At 44.6% G+C, this 19,399-nt stretch overlaps 1 protein-coding gene across 16 annotated transcripts in view; it reads left to right on the top strand.

Moving 5' to 3' along the window:
* hoxb3a (homeobox B3a) overlaps positions 1–19,399 on the top strand; it is a 71,707-nt gene extending 52,308 nt beyond the window's left edge. For 9 of the 16 annotated variants that reach the window (XM_078084405.1, XM_078084396.1, XM_078084398.1 and 6 more), the window contains 3 exons: positions 6,767–6,833; positions 13,025–13,712; positions 16,304–19,399. In XM_078084405.1, coding sequence (XP_077940531.1) covers positions 13,145–13,712; positions 16,304–17,157 — 1,422 coding nt within the window. In that variant the 5' untranslated portion in view covers positions 6,767–6,833; positions 13,025–13,144 and the 3' untranslated portion in view covers positions 17,158–19,399. Of the gene's footprint in view, positions 1–5,296; positions 5,611–5,687; positions 6,013–6,766; positions 6,834–9,093; positions 9,968–13,024; positions 13,713–16,303 lie in introns of those variants that run through there. The other 7 variants (XM_078084393.1, XM_078084392.1, XM_078084395.1 and 4 more) reach the window with 4 other exon arrangements.

The following is a 19,399-nucleotide window of genomic DNA, read 5'->3' as shown; positions in this document are numbered from 1 at the left end:
CCACCAACACATAACAAATCCGCAAATGGCCCTGACACATTCCTTTGACCAGGTCTTAGAAAATGAAACCGGCAGAGGCGTTATAAATAGATGCAGTCCCAGAAGCATATTAATATCAAAAAGTTTATTTTATACCACCATAATTCTCATTTAATCTGACCAATGTGTCCCTTTTAAACACGTTAAATAAGACATGCATATTTGAAAGATTTTTAATCAAATTATGCATGCTGCAGGTATTTTTGACCACTTCATCACCAATTCCTCTCTCGATTTCAAGTCTGCTTTATAATTTGATTCATTAGTTTAGTCTTTATTCATATCTCCAAACACAATACCCCGCCCCCTATCTTTGTTAGCAGTGAGTATTACTTCCAGATAAAAGGTCAAATAACAGAACTATAAGTTTCATTATTAATGAGTTGTCATTTGAAGGATGGCAGACATCATGGGTTCCATCCGAATGATGCAGCTATATTTTGTTATTGTTATTGTCATAAATATATGTGACCTAAATTTTGGGTCAGGATTCCAGAAATAGGCAATTGGCAATAGGAAATTGTGTGTGTGTTCTTTTAGATTGAAAACATCCATCAACAGCACTGAACATTTTATACTCAAAATAGCTTTGCAGCTGGTTGCTTAACTATTTAAAGTTTTCTCAACTTCTCAAATTTCACTGCCAAGCATACTTAAAATCCTTTGCCACGCTGCTTCCATTTTTAAATTTAAAAGTGTACACCGCTTTGGCTGAAAAACTCAAACAACAGCATTTAAACATATTTAAATTTGAACAGTTTCATAGCAAGCTGCTTGAAAAACAATATAATTGAACTTCAGAATTCAAAGACCAAATTGGCAACAAATCAGGAACAACCTGATTGTTTAAATGTTTCTGTAATAATTGATTTTCTCGAAATTAATCATTATCTATAAAATTCCTCATATGTCTTCACTCACAGTAACTACATCTGTCTGAATCCTAGATGAACTGACCAAGAAAAAAAATGAACCAACAAAAGTTTGTGGCTTTTTTGCCTTTATTATGAACGGACAGGAAGAAAAACAACTGTATTGTATTGTCTGAAGACAATAGCAAACTGTACATTGGTCTTTATAAATCTTTTTGACCAAATTTGGTCAACACATACCACTGGCATTTACACACAGAGCATATGAGCCCAACACAAGGGCAATGCTGCTGAGATGCCGCATACATCATGCAGGACAATCCATTGCTCAATAACCAGGGCGATGCTTGTTGTTGTTGGACTTGAGTGGACTGTTCCAACGTCACCTTCAACCACTGGGAGTGTGTGTGTTTACTAACACATACGCATGCCCACTGGCATTGGCCCACTGGCATTATTAACCCCAGAAGTTGTCCAATTAACTATACTAAGTTTTCTCTACGTAACGGTTTCAGTGGATTGTACTACTTGTTAGTAAAGCTGACATTTTGAGCTATTTCGACTTTTTTTAAAGGTATTTGTTGACTTAACTTTAAAAAATGTGTTAGGACAACACATTTGAAGTTGAGCTTTTTAGAGTGAACAGAGGAATGAGAAGAAAAAGAAACCGGAAGGGAAAGAAACAAATTAACACTTAAATACTTTGTTTGCTAGTATTCTTGGGAAACAGTCCAAAAGAACCCACCCGTGTCCTCAGACCACACCCATGTCCTCCACCTTGAATATCAGATTCTTCCCTCAGGCAGACGCAGAGTCCCCCACTGCAGGCTCAAAGCTTTAAAAACACCTCTCTCTCCCTGTCCAAATGTCCTAACCCCCGCAGACTTTTATTTTTGTTTACTTATAATTTTTCATGTATTTTGCTTCATTTTTAATCTTTTTTTGTTACACTACACGGCACGTGTTTCTATGACGGGCAGTGTGAAATGTACCTGCTGTCTGGCGACAATCTGTGGATGCAACGTAACGTAATGTGTGCTCTATGTTATTGTCTGTGTTGCTTAACAGACTGACACTGTACGTCTGCAAGACAAAATTCATTCAGGACAATAAAATAAAAATATATCTAAAACACATAATCTAGCAAAGTTAACAACAACGTTAACAAACAACAGCAACTATCTTGAAGAAACCCCAAAGGGATTGTATCAATAAATAGATCGACAAATGAAGCTCTGCTGACCTCATTGGCTTTTACTCGCTTCCGCTCATAAAGATGAAGTAAAAAAAACAGTGCTGCTTTGATGTGATCGATTATTTTCATACATCACTGACAAAACTGGCCAACACACTGATCGGAGTAGAATTGCGGGAGAAGGGGGACGCGAGGGGGGACACACACTGTAAATGCTGACAGCCCCGGAGCCCCTCTATTTCATTTATTATGATCCGTGTGTCAGGAGAGCATGATATGAAACGAATGTGGGCCGTTGTACCGACAATGCCGCTTCCTTCACGTGGGGCCTCAAAGCTATTAGAACAGCCAATTAGTAAAATCCAATTTCTCAACTGCAACACCATGCCAAAAACGACTGCACAGAGACGTGTCACCAGGGGCAGGCCAGGGAGGGAGCTTGTGTTTAACTGACAGTGCCAAAACGCAACATCCCCAACTGGATGATTCACACACCGACAGATAACAGGATATTCATCCACGTTTTTTTAATTTAAAGTATTCGACACACATGCACACACTGGAAGTCACATCCATCCCTGTTCTTCCTTCTTGACAGACTTGGTGAGCTTGGCACTTTTCATAGCCCGGGAGTATAAAAGAGAACTCCACATCGCTTCTCCTTCCCTCTCTCTCCCCCTCTGTCCCCCTCTCTCCCTCTCAGGGCCTTTTTTCTTTCGTTGGGTTTGAGGTTAAAGATTAGCATCTCTGATAAAGATTAACTTGCCATCAAAGGAAGGCGCTGACAGCGTGACATTTGGTGGTTCGAGGGCATCCTGGGATGTTGTAGGGAGGGGGTTTTGTTGACGTCATAAAGTTTGGGCCGTTTTTGGTCGTATTGTTGTAATGTTGGACATTAGTTTCATATGAGCAGAGGTTCCCCTCTGAATATGGTTGGAAATCAAAAACAAAAGCCAGCGCTTATGAGTGGTGGGATATTTTCAGCTTTCCAGTTGACCTTAGATAACTTTGTAAACTATACATTGCATGTGTGATGCATGCATCCAGAAGGGGTCATCCAGTTTGGACTATTTTGTAAAATGAATAGCCTGCGATGTGTATTCAGAGTGTGTGTCAGATGTCAGACAAAGCCGCCTGAGCGTGGAAGTGGTCTGAATTGATTGCCATCATTGGGTTTGTACTGTAACTGTGCTGGGGGCAGCTCAACTGAGAGTTCAAACTGACAGACCCCTCCTCATTGAACACACTGGCCTCTCTCCTGTTCAGCAGCATCAATTTGCTGCCCTGAGAAACGGTGTTGAAAAGCATGCAATTGGTTTCCCCCGGAGCAGGGGGAAAAGTGAAGAAAATGCAGGCAGGGAGTTTTCTGAGGTTACGTATTGTATAGTGGGTGGAATTGGGAGAAAGTCTACGGTGTCGGAATGTGCATGAGTTTAAATGTGTCTAGTAAATGTCATCACGTGTGAACCAATTGATGGGTTTATATTTCTTCCTCTCTTTCTTTTTTTACCATTAAAGTGAGACCTACAGAGTTCAGCATGTGGGGAAAACAGTCAGCCTAACTTTGGGAGGAAGGCGGTTGGCTACAAGCCCAGTGGTTTAGCAGTAAAATAGGTCAAATCAGGAAATTGGATACACGTGAGGATGTTTCCATCGCTAGGTCGTTTCAGGCCAAAGCTTTTTAAGGTCACACCATTATGAATTTTTCAGCTTCTGCAACTAAGTTTGCTTCAGCTTTGTCCGATAATGCTTCTATAATAAATAAAGATGAAACACTGAGAGAGAGTTAGCAATCACAACCCGTCACACTTCTACGAATTCTAAGAATTCCATCATATTAACATTATCGACTACTTGTTGTGGGGACATGAGCTTTACTGTGTCTTATTACACAATATTTTTGCATAATTTAATGACTTTTATGATATCAACTTATCGTGCAATATTTGAACGTGATTTTACACTCTATTTACTTAGCATGCAACATATGCACAACACGTCGCTAATATTCACTGTGAGGACTCATCATACAATATCTATATCTCTGACCTTGACTATTTTTACTTCAGTCAGTCAGAAAGTCAGTTGCTTATTTAAAGGGAATACTTGGAATTATAACCCATAATTGTATTAATAATATATGTATATATGGCTACAATGTTGTTTCTTTGACAACATATTGTCCAACATAAGTGTCCACAGGCCTTATGTTTGCATGTGATCATTACATGGTCTGTGATTAAGAAGAAGAAAGATATCAAGCGGTATAATCTATACATGAACAACATTGATCAATAATTACATGCAAACATAGTTTGGTGGATAATCTTACACATTAACATGTGAATATTCATGTGTTGAAGTTGGAGGAGACGCCTTTAAATGTTCTGCTTTTACCAGCTGAATGTTTCACAAAAACAGCAAAAAGGACGATGGATTGAAAATGAAATATCCTTGTGTCACAATTAAAAGTTGCAAAACATTAAAGCATTTAACAGCACAATTGAGATGCTGCCGCTCTGGGTTGATCATTAAAGAACTGAGCTATTGCTCTTCCGGGTCAAAGGTCACTTTAGGAACGCTATGGGCCAATATATCACCCGGTGCTTGGGTGCTGCTTCCCTGCAAATACCACCTGGTTGGGCTTTAATGTTTTATCACATCTGTAAGGATGTGGCCCTGATAGTCATGTACTAGAATGTTTGAACTGTATAGTGTTTTAGTTTTGTGTCTAGTTTTGTATAAGGTCAAAAGAATTTAGATGGAGATATAAGAGTTGTTATAACTCCTGTTCCGGTCATGTGAGACTTTCAAATTAAGCGAAAAGGACCCCTCGTGCCTCAGTATTGGCCCTGCAAATTAGTAAGATTAACAACATATTAAAATATATATATATATATATATATATATATGGATTCTGTTCACTCACTAAATGTGCATTCCATGCGTGTATGTGCCGAAAAAAGACAAAATATACCATTTTAACTCCATCCCAGGGATGTTGAATGTGAACAGATTGCCAAGCCCTCTGAAGCAGATTGTGTGATTTATGAATTTGGCCCATACAGAATTAATGGAATTGAATTGAATCCTCAGACCAAAACAAAAACCAAGACATCCATCTGCCTCATTTTTATTCAGATTTGGGATCCCGATCCGTGACTATGGAAAAGTCCCCCCTCTCTTCCCCAGTCTGCACTTAAGTATCTGACTCAGCAACGGTTCTCTGGGCCTCTGGAGGCGGCCTCTTCTCTTTGTCTCGGCCTGTATGGCTTGCTAAGCTAGTTGGGCCCTTGGATCACTTTCTGGGAAACTTTAGACTGGTCCACTTCTGCTCCCGCGTCCGGCTCTAATTCCACCCGACTATGACCATGCAGGGGTTGAAGTAGTGAGGAGAGACGGGCCCGCGACGGGCATGGACTTTGGCCAGAGATGCGCGTGAGTGCGCGGAGAGGGGCGGACAATGAATACGTATAGTAGGCCTTGGGAGTGGTGGTTGTGCAGGTTGGTACGGGGAGGTCTGCCCCCCCCCCCCCGGGGGGAGTCCTTGCTTTTGATTTATATGTGTAGGGGTGAGCTGTCAGACAGCAGATTCTGGGCCAGCGAGCGCCAGAGATTTTTATGCCAGCACTTTATTAAAATGCATCCAGCGCTCGCACCGAATTACACCACAGCGGCGGCGGCAGAATGTGCACCGACTCCTACCAGTGGCGGAATACATCCTCCTGCTCCAGGATGGGGGCACTAAACGCTTCCGGGATATGCGCGTTTCTCTGCTGAGGCTGAGGATTTGTGTGGGCCTCGTGCGAGCAGAGCTGCTGCATGGGAAACAGCTGTTCGCCTCATGGGGCCGCTTCTTTTTCTCGCTCGCTCCAAATGCTGTCGGTGGCTGGCAACGCTTCGGAGGTCTTAGATTTGTTTTTCTTTTTTTTTTCATCTACGCTGTTGTTGTGGTGGATTTGTTCAGTATCATTGCGAGGAGTTCATGCGTGTTGACTTTGTGATTTTGACGCCCCGTTTTGGATTATATTTCGTACTATAATCTGCACTGAGATCAACACGAACCAGGATTAACTCGTGGATGTTCGATTGGGATCATTTTCTATTAGCTGTATTTTTGCAATAATGATGCACTACTTTCTGTGTTGACATTCTTATAGCCTAACAGCTATTATATCATATTTGATGCAGCCTGTTTGCCATTTGAGTTACTTTATTTACCTCTTTTCTAAGATTATAGACCACCAAACACAGACATATTGGTTGATATTATGCTTTCAACACTCCATGAGCTCATTACACATTATTGTTTCGAATAATTTATGGATGGTTTTAGAACTCTTTCCTTTCGTCCCATCTCCTACATCCCACATTGCGCTGCTTTGATTTTCAAACAGAAGAGCAAATACGGCGGATACAAAATGACGTGTAATATGATAACCGGAATCAATAACACGTCAAATCGCTCCCATCCAGACTCGGTTCCTCTTTGTCGCCCTCGCTGCCCTTATTGCTTTTATTCCAGGATATTTCGCGGGAATAATTCCGTCCAGGCCGCTCGTTCGGACTACAACAAGTCTGTGCCGTGTGTCCAATGTTAACAAAACCTTTTCACTGCATTTCTGTTTCTCTCCCTCCCTGTTTTCGTCTCCCGCTACAGTTCTTAGGAGCTTTCTGTAAGCCGTTTCCTTCCGCCAAAACATCAGCAAACAAGAGGCAATCTTTCGGTGAGTCCCGCTGTTTAATTCTATACATATGTGTGTATTTATTTAACGTGGTTCTTTGTGTAAGTTTAGAAATGAGCTGATCATGTTGTTTGAACCCCTGTTGTGCCTGCTGAATTATTTAGATTTTGACCATTCGATCTGATCACAACGCTGCATATTTTTTTTCATGGGGAAAATATATATTTTTAAACTATTTTTCTGCTCCGTAATGTAGGGTATTCCTGATTGTTGGTATTTGTATAGGTTTCGTCAATATTGGGTATATCATTTCCACGCCATGATGTTGGAAGTGAGCGCAAAGTGAGTAGGGAGATGGTCGTTCGTTTTCTCCACAAATAGTCTATTTACTTGATTTATTCGATTTAAAAATCGACCCAATCTGCAGAAATTATGCAAATGAGTTAAATGTGTGTGTGTGTGGTAAAATATCACGTAATGCCGTCTAAAGTGTGAAGGGCAGTGGGATGGTTGCAGCAGGCTCCCGTCATCGTTTCATAAAACAGTTATTAAAACAGCTGCTGCAATAATGACCGAGACGGTAATGTAACGAAATGAGCAAAAGCAGCAGAATGGATTAGGTCACGGAGGTGGGTCTTTATTAATCCAAATCATCAAGGAACACATGTTACAAATGATTCCCCTTTTCTGCACATGGAAACAGTATAAAATAGTATGTAAAATGGACGAATGGAGGTTTGGAGGAGATTTCTTAGTGGCATCCAATGGGGATTTCCATGGCTCTGCTAGAGAGCTTCAGTTGTGGAACCCAATATCCGTGACTCCATCCGAAACACTGAGCCGTCAACGTGTGTCTGCCATCCGAGCAGAAAAAGTTTTTAAAAAAGGAAAGGAAAAATCTGCCCTCCTTTTTAAGAGCCGACGTGCTTTAACAAGCAGACACATAATCCTCGCTTCTCTCTGGCCACGCTGAAGCTCAGTGAAAGGAAGAAGAAAAAATAGCTGATCAGTGGATACGTTAATGAGTGATGAGGAGGTTTTTCGGAAGCAGTAAGCAGATCCTTCGGTCCTTTCATACCAAACAAGAGAGATGGTTTAAAGGAAAAGTTGCAGTGGGACACATTTCAGGCGCCCACCTTCCACCTACACGGAGCGCATCCACGCCTTTCAGCAGCATACAGAGCGAATGCTATATTTTTGGGCTATTTACACACTCGGTCTCCCCCCCCCCCCTCTCTCTCTCTCTCTCTCTGTCACACACACACACACTGACGCCGCTGGGTGCGAGAAAGCTCATAAATCTTACGTACCCATAAACGACAGCGGTAGCATCCTGAATGTAAAATAGAGAGAAAGAGAGAGAGAGAGAGAGCATAGACACAGACATTGTATTTGAAGTGTGTGTGTGCATGACAATATAGTAGGACTTTCTTTATTATTATTTTTCTTTAGGCTTTCTTGTATTTCTTGATAGATGTTAAAAATGTTAAAATGACTTTCAAGTGGATGAATTAAAAGCTTCACATCGCTTTTTTCTATTCAGTTGCAACATTGTTGCTGTCTGCATGTCACCTTCCTCCACTGTGGCTTTTTTGTATTTTTGAAATTCATTTAGCACTTGCTGTTTATATACGTATTTAGGGAGACAGGGTGTTGAACTGTTAACAACACATTATGGAGCGGGGGAGGTAAGATTTGGCAATAAGTAGGAATAACATTCCTGTAAAAGTTGGGAAGATGTATGCGTGTGTGTACGTGTGTGTGTGTGTGTGTGTGTGTGTGTGTGTGTGTGTGTGTGTTGTGTGTGTGCGTTGAGGGGGAAGGGGTCTCCACAAACCGGTGCACGGTGCAGTGATCCTCCCAAAAGGGAAACATAATCTTCACCGACCGGCTCTCCAACTATGCGTTTGTGTTGTGACTACACTCAACTTGGCATGAGACGAGCCTGCAGTTTGGTTTAGTTGCTACTATCTGGTTTGAGCAAGAGTCTTTCTGAACATGTGGACTGTATTTAATCCACAGCCAATCCGTGAACTGCTATCACATAATTTGGAAATTAAGATATGGCCAATGCTACATGCATGTTTTTTCCTTTTTTAAATATAAGCTAAAAGTTAAACCAATATGAAAATAGTCACTTGTGTGTGTTAGCATGAGGGCTTATCGACTATTCAGAGTCTTAATTCTAAACTAAAAATGAGCCCAGTTGTATGTGACTAACAAACCACCTGCTGCGTGCTTTCACTTAAAGCAATATTTGTATATGACACCGAGGTGTTTCGAGCCCCCTTGTTCCCCCCGTTACACTGATACCCGCGCGGCGCGCTGTCAGCAGCATAGAGAGCGCGGGCTCTTCGCTGGGTTACCGCCGCGCACGGAGCGCGTCCGTCCCCGCTACAAGCTGCCGCTGCCCACCGCGTGGAATAAAGCCGACGGGTAAAAGCCTCACGGAGACCGGAGCGAGCGACACAACAGAGAGCAAGACGCGGGGACGGGAGGCGGGAGGACCGAGACACGGAGACGTGGAAGGAAAAAAACGATAAGAAAGGTGCCCGAACCAGAGGCGGGTATGAACGAGTGGCCGGCTGGCAGCGCGAGCGACACCAGCTAAAAGGGAACCAAATTGGACCATTGTTATCTGCCAGCGGTGGTGCAGGCAGCGCTGGTGCTGAGGCGGAGGAGGGTGGTGGAAGGGGTTTGGGGTGGGGTGTGGGGGGGCCAGCAGGCAGCAGGCAGACTCCCGGTTAACTCGTTCAGCTCCTGCGCTAGCTTGCCTGCCTGTAGCCCATTAGCGTAGGCTACAACAAGCCCGGTCGGTGTCTCCGGCCCGTCCGCCGACCCAGCCGGCCGTACATGCCACACGATTCCCGGCCCGCCGCCCACACGGGGCCCGGTCAGCTGCCGCCTTTGGCTCCGGGAGGAGTCGTTAAGGTGGTGGTGGTGATCGCGAGCAGCCGTGCTGTAGCCTTGAGACAGCACCGGAGGAGCGACGGGCTTTCGGGGAGAAGAACAAGAAGAGGAAGAAGAGGAGGAGGAGGAGGAGAGGACAAAAACAGGAGTGTGATCGGATTCGTTATTTATTCAATTATTATTCACAGACGCGCGATAGGACCTAATCTGTGATGCGGTTTTCCCGGGTCCGCACCGGACTGGACCGGGACCGGTGCTAAAAAAAGGTAGGACTATCGCCGGCGCGGGGCTGGGCCGGCCGGTTAATGCGTGACCCCGAACAACATACAGCAGAGACATGTGAGCGTTTGCCGGCTGTGCCGTTTAAGAACGTCGGAGCGGCGGGCTCAGTGATTTATGGCCCATACGACTTCAGTCCCGGTTCAAGAAGAGTTCACAACGCTTTAAACTGCTGTAGCGACATACCCCCCCCCCCCTTCTTCTCTCGGCCTTCCATCTGTGTCCTTTTTCTTTCTGTTCTTTATCTTCTCGTTTTCTTTTCCCATTTCCCCCCTCTATCCGTTGAAGCTATTTATTTATACGCATTTAGCCCCCCGTTATTTTTATTCCATTATGGAGGATTTAGTTGTCACTTTCTGCCCCCCATCGGACTCCATTATTATTCCTATTATTATTATTATTATTATTATTATTATTATTATTGTATTTCTGTATTTCACAGTTAATTATTTTGATGCTATTGGCAACAGCAGCCCTGATCTGGTCCATCTTTGGTTGTTTCTGGGCTCTCCTCCACATAACTGGCCCCTCTCTTTCCAACCGTGTGTGCGTGTTGTTAATGGGATAAGCAATAGGTGGATTGTCCAAGTTAATGCATTCTCTGTGTGACTCCCTGCTTGCGTTGCTCCTTTCATGGCAGGCGCCATTTGTAATTTTATATCCCAGGATAAAACACAGACAGTGGAAACCATTTGCCGATCCCCCCCTCCACCCCCCCCATCCCTCTCTCTCTGTTGTTTTTGTTTGGGTGGCCGTTTCGCTGTCCGTATAAATGGATTATTCCGGGAGGCGTCTAGTAAAGTTGGTGATTGTATTAGGCTGCAGCCCTACACGCAAGGGGGCAGAGACATTACGTGTTCTGTATAATGGCGAAAGAACGATATGATTTAATAACATATTCCTCCAACACTCACTGCCACGGCCGCCCTCCCCTTCGTCTCCATTGCTCTCCCTCTCCTCTTGAGACAATTCCTCAGAGTAAATAATTAGGATTCCAGCTTGTCTACTAGAAAGATAAATGGCTGACGTGTTCGACGTGCTGAGATCTAGAGAAGGGCTGGAATGTCCGGTCTCATAAAAAAGAAGAATATGTATTGATTCTATTTTTAATCAATTTAATTGGCTACAATGCTAATTCTACAGTGCACATTTTTTGCCAAAATGCTCCCATCTGAAAGAGGACATTCGTTTTTAGTGAACTTGATTTGCATTCTCCCTTTTTTTGCTCGTTATTTCTCTCTGCTGATGGATGACATGCAGACTGTTATCTAGGCCTGTGTGCTGGTGTTTACAGAAAAACGTCTACTAACACTACATGAATCACTAATAGCGCACTAGTGGAAATAATTGCACGTTTTTTTATTGCTTTTTTTCCTCTCAACTTTTTGAAACTGGCTGAAGGCCTGCCATTTGACGACATAACGGCCCCACGTATCTCCGCATGCGCTTTATTTAGCATTTCAGTTTGATGTTTTTTTGTTTTTATGTTTATTCTTCGGTATTGAAACTCGGAAGAGGCTTTGATATTTTTTTTTCTTAAATGTTAAATATACATGGTGGCTTCCAACAGGCTCCGCTATGTGTCCATGAAGGAATAGTTGTATAGTTGTAGCGCTAGCAGGCCAGTTTCAGAGGTCGCAGCGGCTTCATCTCCATCTGCCTCCGGCCAACATGGGATGTCTATCGAGCAGCAGTGCATGCCAGGTTCTCCCTCGCGTCTAACAAGCCGTCCCCCCTTAGGGGAGAGGGTGTGACGGGGCGCATGTATGGGTTAGACGGCTATGTTCTTTCCCCTTCCTCCCCCGGCCGTGATAAAGCTCGATCCTAATGAATCAATGACTCGTGAAGCTTCTTCACTGGGTCCTTTTTTTTCTTTTTAATGGCATCTTGTTCTGGACGCAAGCACAAGTATTATTGTTTATGTCTTGCTTAAATTTGGTGGAACGTAGCCTATCGGCAACCTATTAACCAAATGGAACAGTCTGGAAATCATTATTTCCATTAACCCAAAAAAATCAAATGTATTTTGCATTTTCAAATTGCCTGTTGTGGGCATAATCAATTTGTGTTTATGTCTTACTGTATTTTAAAAATTAATGTAAAAAAATTCAATCATCTGCAATAATAAGGCGTTTTTCCTCTGGCCAGTTAAAAAGAATAAAAACGGCCTTTTATTCGGCTGCAAACGACCGCTTCTGGAGATCCAAAATGAGTGAGGTAACAGCCGCGCAGACCCAAACACTAAATCATACGGAAGGCAGAGGCTGACAGAAGGAGGCTACCTGCATCAGTCACACACACACACACACACACACACACACACACACACACACACACACACACACACACACACACACACACACACACACATATATATATATATATACTGCGCAATCACGAGATAAAACGTCACGGCTTGAATAACAGCAGACAGGATGGGGTAGTGCTTTATTATGAACAGTAACAAAAAATATATAATCTGAAAAACAACTTGAAGTGAAATGAAATGAAGTATATAAGAATATGACGTATAGTGATGTTCAAAGCAATAATGACCACACATTGTTTGTCGTTGGATTCCTAAGTTCATATAAGTAAAACTTTATTTTAAAATTCATTGCTGAAATCATAACCTAATTTTATGATCACTTCTAGCTTTAATGAAATGGGTAAATGAGCTATTACATAAAAATAAATGTTGGAAAATAACAAACAATTACAAAATAAGAATATAATAATCATTTTTAAATACAAAATTTGAATTTATGTGAAAATCCAACATTTGCTAATGAGTGCATATGTGTGTTTCTGTGTGTGTGTGTGTGTGTGTGAACACTGTGTGCCCTCCTGATGCCTCCTCCACTATAGCATCTGCAGGCTGTGTACTGCTTAGAGGGGTGGGGGAGGGTTGAGGAGGGGTGGGGGGGGGGGGGGGGGGTGAAGAAAGAAAAGCAGTGGTTTCTATTCATGTCATGGCGCCTTTCATGAGAGGAAGATGGATTTATCTCTCTCATTTCTCTGTTCTGCCTCTCCTAACCTTTCAGGTCAGATTGCAGGAGGCCGCTGGAGAGACACCGCCACGTGACCCCGGTGCCAAATGGTCTTCCGGCAGCGGCTCTCAGCAAGGACCGGAGCACACCAAGACGCCGCCACCTCTCTCAGAAATGCAGAAGACAACCTACTACGACAACTCCTCTGCACTCTTCGGTGGCTACTCGTCCTACCAGGTGCAAGGGGCGGCGGCCGGCAACGGCTTTGGTGGCTACGATGCACCGGTCCCGGTGTCCCATCACCAGCCGGCCTTCCAGTCAGCGGCGCACCTGGACGTGGACTCGTACCAGCGCTCGGCCTGCTCGTTACAGGCATTGGGCAGTAACGGGGGCCACCAGCAGCAGCAGCTGGTCAAGACCAAGGATCTGAACGTCAGCTGCATGCGGCCCAGCTTGCCCTCCGAGCACCACCCGGGCTCCCAGGTGTCCCCTCCGCTGCCCCCCAACTCCAGCAATGGCAACACCAGGGCCCAGGGGGGCGGCGGCGTGGCCTCCTCGGTCTCCAAATCAGGGCCCAACAAGTTGTCTGACTCGTCCTCGTCTATATCCTCCTCCACGTCGTCCTCATCTTCCTCACTGCCCCCCAACCCCACCGTGGCCAAGCAGATCTTCCCATGGATGAAGGAGTGTCGACAGGCAACCAAGCAGAAGAACTCTTCACCCAGCAACAACTCTGGAAATGGTGTGTTCCACTACACCTGTCTCTGCTTTGGTTTCCCTCCCCTACCCATAGCAATGTGTCCTCTTGCCCCAGTCTCTCTCCCTTGTTTTCTCGTTCTTTGATTCCTTTTACCCTCTTATTTCTTCTTTCCTTTGTTTTCATTACTCATTAGCGCCCCTCCCCCCTGTTTCTCCTTCCTTCTCATCACCACATCCCTCTTTCCTCACCTCTTATCAACATCCCCTTTCAAGCTCCAGATCCCCCAGAGGATTGAAATGATTTCTCAGGTTGTTATGGAAAAACAGGTTTCCACAGGCCCTGGTTAAGACTAGTCACGTGGGTAATCTGAAGCTGGATAGTCAGCGTGCTCTGGTCCAAGGTCATTTAGGCGTCTAATAACATTTTAAAATGTGAGCTGGTTTCACACATCTCACTGAGGAAGCTGACCGAGGAAGCCTGAATAAAGCCTGCTTGGCATCTTTAAGCACAGTGTTAAAAAATAAGACAATGTGGTCTTGCGGTGAAGGGTAAAAACAAGATCAGAGGTCAGAGGCATGGCCATCTTGCTAATATTCACATAATTCTGTCCTGTTTGTACATTTCAGTCCACAGTGTAAAATCATGTGTTTGTGGTTTTCAACCCATTTATTTGGCAATCAACAACGGTTCCCTGGAGGCAAAGATGTTCCCATGGTTTTATTTGAATGGTTGAGATTAAACTGAGGAGCGAGATTAGTCAGAGTTCTGGTAAACCTACTGAGCGGATGCCCTCTCTTCTCCAGTCCCCCCTCTCTTCTCCTCCTCCTTGGAAACCCATTGAAAAAAAGGAGGGTGAATTTAAATGTTATGTATGATAACAGGCGAAGAGAAAGAGGGTATCAATGACATGCAGAGATTTGATATGGAAGATATTAGTAAACGTGTGGAGGTGATGGCTTTGCATATCATCTGCATGTTTGATAACAGGCAGGAAACAGTCATCGAAGCAGACAGATTGGTAGCGTTTGATGGGGAAGAATATCTCGGTCATAAGGAATATGAGTCTTGTATTCAGAAAGCATTCTGGGCCGAGGGTTGGTAGGAGATTAGATCACTTATTGATGAGAATTTGAAACAATCATTTTTTGAGAATGTCACCGCCGCGTAAAAAAAACAATATTGTGATGGTTACCTCTCTCTTCTCGCCATGGCTGTGCGTCACACTATTCAGAGAGAGCAGTTGTGGAAAGATAGGATCTCAGGGTGAACTTGAACAAATCGCAGGCATGCCTGTATTATAACAATATATCAATAACAGAGAGCTATGGCAGCTCATCTCAGCTGCCATTTGCCTCAGCTTTGACTCATGGAACCTTCAGAAGGACTCGGTCCGAATTATGTAGTTTCTTTTGAAAATAAGTATGTTTGTTCTACCTACCTGTCACTAGCCAGTTTTTTTGACCTCTGCTCCAAAAATGGCATTCCAATGACAAAAGGTTACTTACTTATTACTCTGGAACTACTTTGTCTATCAGGAGTATGTCAGGATAGAGGGCAGAGTGTTCTGGTGAGTAAAGTAAGTAAGTGGTGATGAAATAAAAGCATAGGCAACAAACAGCAGGGAAACGGGAGGACTCTAAATCTGCTACGGCTGGGCCAATTCAGAAGTTCCAACCACTTTTTTTTATTATTATTATATGTCTGATAACATTGGATCCGACTAAACCCACGTGGAAAAAATCTACAGCTCGCGTAGCCACTCAAAAGCCGAAACAGATAGACCCTAAATGACTCTCGAGAATGAGGTCTGCCTGTGAAATTCGATCCCCCAACCCCCTTAACGTTATTTAGAAGCAACAAGAATTTGTGTGATGGATGCATAATGTATTACAGTGCAGAAAGAGCGAATTAGTTTCATAATTTTGTTCAAAACGACAAGTTCTAAGGCTTTTATGATTTTTAAGTGCACAGGTGCTTATTACCCATTAACTAACGCTTATTGCAATGACCTTGATATCTTTCTCACATAGAGCGTAAGCAGTGTGACAGCAGCTTTGTAGGTCTGTCATCTTCCGAACATCCAGGTGGGCTTTGAGTGATGAAGCGTCAGCTGTTGCCCATTTTGAGGTTAACCGACTTTCATGGCTCGCAACCAAATTAACAGTGATGAAGCAGACGTAATGGACAGGATGCGATGACATAAGAGTGAGGAGCATATCTGCTGGAGGCCTCGTTGTGTGAGATAGCCCTCTCAGCTAGCATACCTTCCAGCTCTTTCAGAGCACTTCTTACCTGGAAGTGCTGGACTTACGCCTCTTTGTGCTTCAGCTGCTGTTGCTGCCTCTCCAGTCAAGATGCAATTTGGCGCAAGAGCCCCCCGCCCTCCCATCTCTTAATAACTGCCACCGTTATGAAGTGTTGACAAATAATATGAGGAGATAATTCAGCCAGTGAGCCAGGACCCGCCCTGTGCTTTATTAACAACCTGAATGCTTTCTATTGCCTCCAGCACACAGCCTGAGTGTGCTTTATTTGCTCTTGCTCTCTTCATACCTTCCAGCATTTTTTCTCCCAACCTATTTTTGTCCCGTCATTCCTTCCTCTGTATGATCTCCTCTCTTCCGCCCCTGCAGCATCAGGAGGAGCCGAGAGCTGCAGCAGTGGAGAGAAGAGTCCCACCGGCGGCTCGTCGGCGTCGTCCAAGCGGGCCCGCACGGCGTACACCAGCGCCCAGCTGGTCGAGCTGGAGAAGGAGTTCCACTTTAACCGGTACCTGTGCCGGCCGCGCCGCGTGGAGATGGCAAACCTGCTCAACCTTTCCGAGCGCCAGATCAAGATCTGGTTCCAGAACCGCCGCATGAAGTACAAGAAGGACCAGAAGTCCAAGGGCCTCAGCTCCAGTTCCGGGGGGCCCTCGCCAACCGGCTCCCCTCCCCTAACCATGCAGTCCTCCGCCAGCTTCCTCAATTCCATTCACCCCATGGGAGGGGGCGGCTACGACGTCCCGTCTCCGCCGTCCTTTAGCAAGCCCCACCAGGGAGTGTCTTACTCCATGTCCACTGGCTACTCTAACGTGCCCATGAAGGGCTGTCCCCCGCAACAGAAGTACGGTGCCCCAGACCCGGACTACGGCGACCCTCATCCTCACCACGGCCTGGTGCAGGCCAACAACGCTGGCTACGGGACTCCCACCAACATGCAGGCCAGCCCCGTCTATGTGGGGGCCGGCAGCTACGTGGACCCCATGCCCGGCTCGGGGCCCTCCATGTATGGGCTGAACCACCTCGGCCCCACGCCGCCCCAACACCAAACCATGGACTACAGCAGCGCAGGCCCCATGTCGGCTGCCAACCAGCACCATGTGGGCGGAGGGGGACCCCCGGGTCCCTGCGATCCGCCCACGCACCCGACGTACACCGAGCTGTCGGCGCACCACACCTCAACTCAGGGCAGAATCCAGGAAGCACCCAAGCTCACTCACCTGTAACAGGTTTGGAACACAAAAGGAAAGACATAGGATGATAGTGAAGAAGACACACTAACAGATCAACTAACACGCAGGGACTCTACTGCTGCAGCGGGACGGCATGAGGGACCAAGGGAGACAGACAGGGTCCGTCCAGTGGTTAATTTTTGGGGCAGCAACCAACGTTGTCCAGCTGCTTTGTTTCCACCGCCTTGTAGTTAGGGCTAAGCTTTTACTGTTCCCTCTAAAGTGCAGCTAATTTGATTTAAAAATATATATATTACGGTTGTGCCTATTATTGTTTGTAGCATGACCTTTCGTGTTGCTCACAAAAAAGGTAAAGCAGTGTAATGTAACGGTAGTAAAATCAACACTTTTTTTAAAAGCCAGGGACCAAACTTCCTCTTTTACATCCTTGTACAGGAAGTGATTTTTTTTAGGCAACTCATCCCTCTGGGGTGTCCCAGGTGCAGCAAAGCATAGAGTAAGCACTATATACAGTCAATTGTCTACCATGTCCCCCCCACTGGGGACAATAAATGTCAGCAAGCTGATCTGGCCGCATTGGTTCAGAGACATATCGGCAGCTGCACGGCGAGTGCCGTCATTTAGTGAGGTAATCCACTGCACTGTCCATCAGAACACCACCACCTTGACTCTTACTAACAGAAGTTCATGACGACCTCAAATCTCTATAATGTGTAAAGTTACACAACCAATACTTGTGTGTGTGTGTGTGTTGGTGTGGGTGGAGCACACTGCAGCTGTAGCTCAGCTAGCATGTTTGGTGCAGGCTATGGCATGTTGTGTAAACATTCCCCCCTGCGCGCACACACACACACACACACGTCAAGCAGCTTTCCCGGGTGGCAAATGAAATAGTTGAAATTTTAATGGGCTGTTTAATGAGGTGGTTGGATTTATGATTGCGAGCTCCGGGCAGCACCCCGTTCTTGTCAGCGGGGCTCCGCCTCTCAATCAGGCGTAGAGGTGGAGCAACGCATGCGTACGACAGAAAAGCACTGGACGTGTCCTCCCCCTTCTGCTGTCTCCTCCTGCCGGACCAGACCCAATCGCTACTAACCCGCTGTCTCCTCAACCTCCCCCCCCCCCCCCCCACACACACACACTCACACACAATCACACACATAAATCATCAACCACATGTGCACCTACCCACCCCATGAATCTTTACAGGGTTTAAGAAGCTACTAGCTCAAGGGCTAAACTAGCTCCCACGTACACGCACGTCTGCGCTAAGCTAAGCTAAGCTCGGGCCTCCAAACACGCACGCACGCACGCACAGCGAGGCTGAACTAGCTTCCTTTTGTTGACATACCAGACCGCCAGGTGAGCGGCTGTTGATGTCTTCACACAAACACAGGAGAGGACATGGAAAAGACATTTTAATGTTCTTGTTTTAGCACATCATCGAAACAGGGTAAATAATAAGAGTGGAGAAGTTTTTATTTATGTTTGGGTAAGTTATTTACCCCCCCCCCCCCCCCCCCACACACACTTTGGAAGGATTCACTAAGGCTACTTTAGCGAACACCAATGCAGAGGTTGTCCACATTTTATAATGTTTTGTTTTCACATATCTTGACTATTAACGTGGATACAGGGTATATATTTGAACAGAATGCATGTCCCAGATATGTGACCTAATGTGTGGTCTCTGCTCTCCTGTATTGTTTTTTGAAGTGCAGCTCTACACAAAAGCTTTTCATATCTGGGCATCATTGTTGCACTTAGAGTTTACATTTAGATGGTAAAGGTAAAAAAAAAAGATTATAATAATGAAATCTTATTTTGAAGACCCTCCAATCAAAGTGTCTTTTGCCAATGTTCAAGTGAACATTCATATCTAAATATTTATTTGTTATAGCCAGTTTTTTAAAACATACTTTCTTTTTTGTATTATTATTATTTATCCTTCATGTATTTATATTGAGAAAAAAGACTGTACTTTTCTAGTATTACATGTTATGAAAGAAAAAAAACATTGTGTTTCTTCTTGTCCATTGTACTGAAGTTACAATTTTTTAGTTCTTGTATTTTAGAAGAAGAATACGTAGTTTTTATGTAATGACCCTTGTACATACATGTCTTGGCTTGTACAGGGAAAAATGCAAGGACCGGGATTGGTGACCTGTCCTAGCATAGTCGGATCAATTTAAGTACTAGCTAGCCTATTTTATTTCATTGTTGAGAGAGTTGTCTGTCAAACAATTCTTTAATAAAATGTTATGTTATTCAGAGA

Source organism: Gasterosteus aculeatus, chromosome 11, assembly GCF_964276395.1.
Source record: "Gasterosteus aculeatus chromosome 11, fGasAcu3.hap1.1, whole genome shotgun sequence".
NCBI classification, from domain to species: Eukaryota; Metazoa; Chordata; class Actinopteri; order Perciformes; family Gasterosteidae; genus Gasterosteus; species Gasterosteus aculeatus.
Note: the sequence above shows the minus strand (reverse complement) of the source record. Positions and strands in the feature narration are given on the sequence as shown.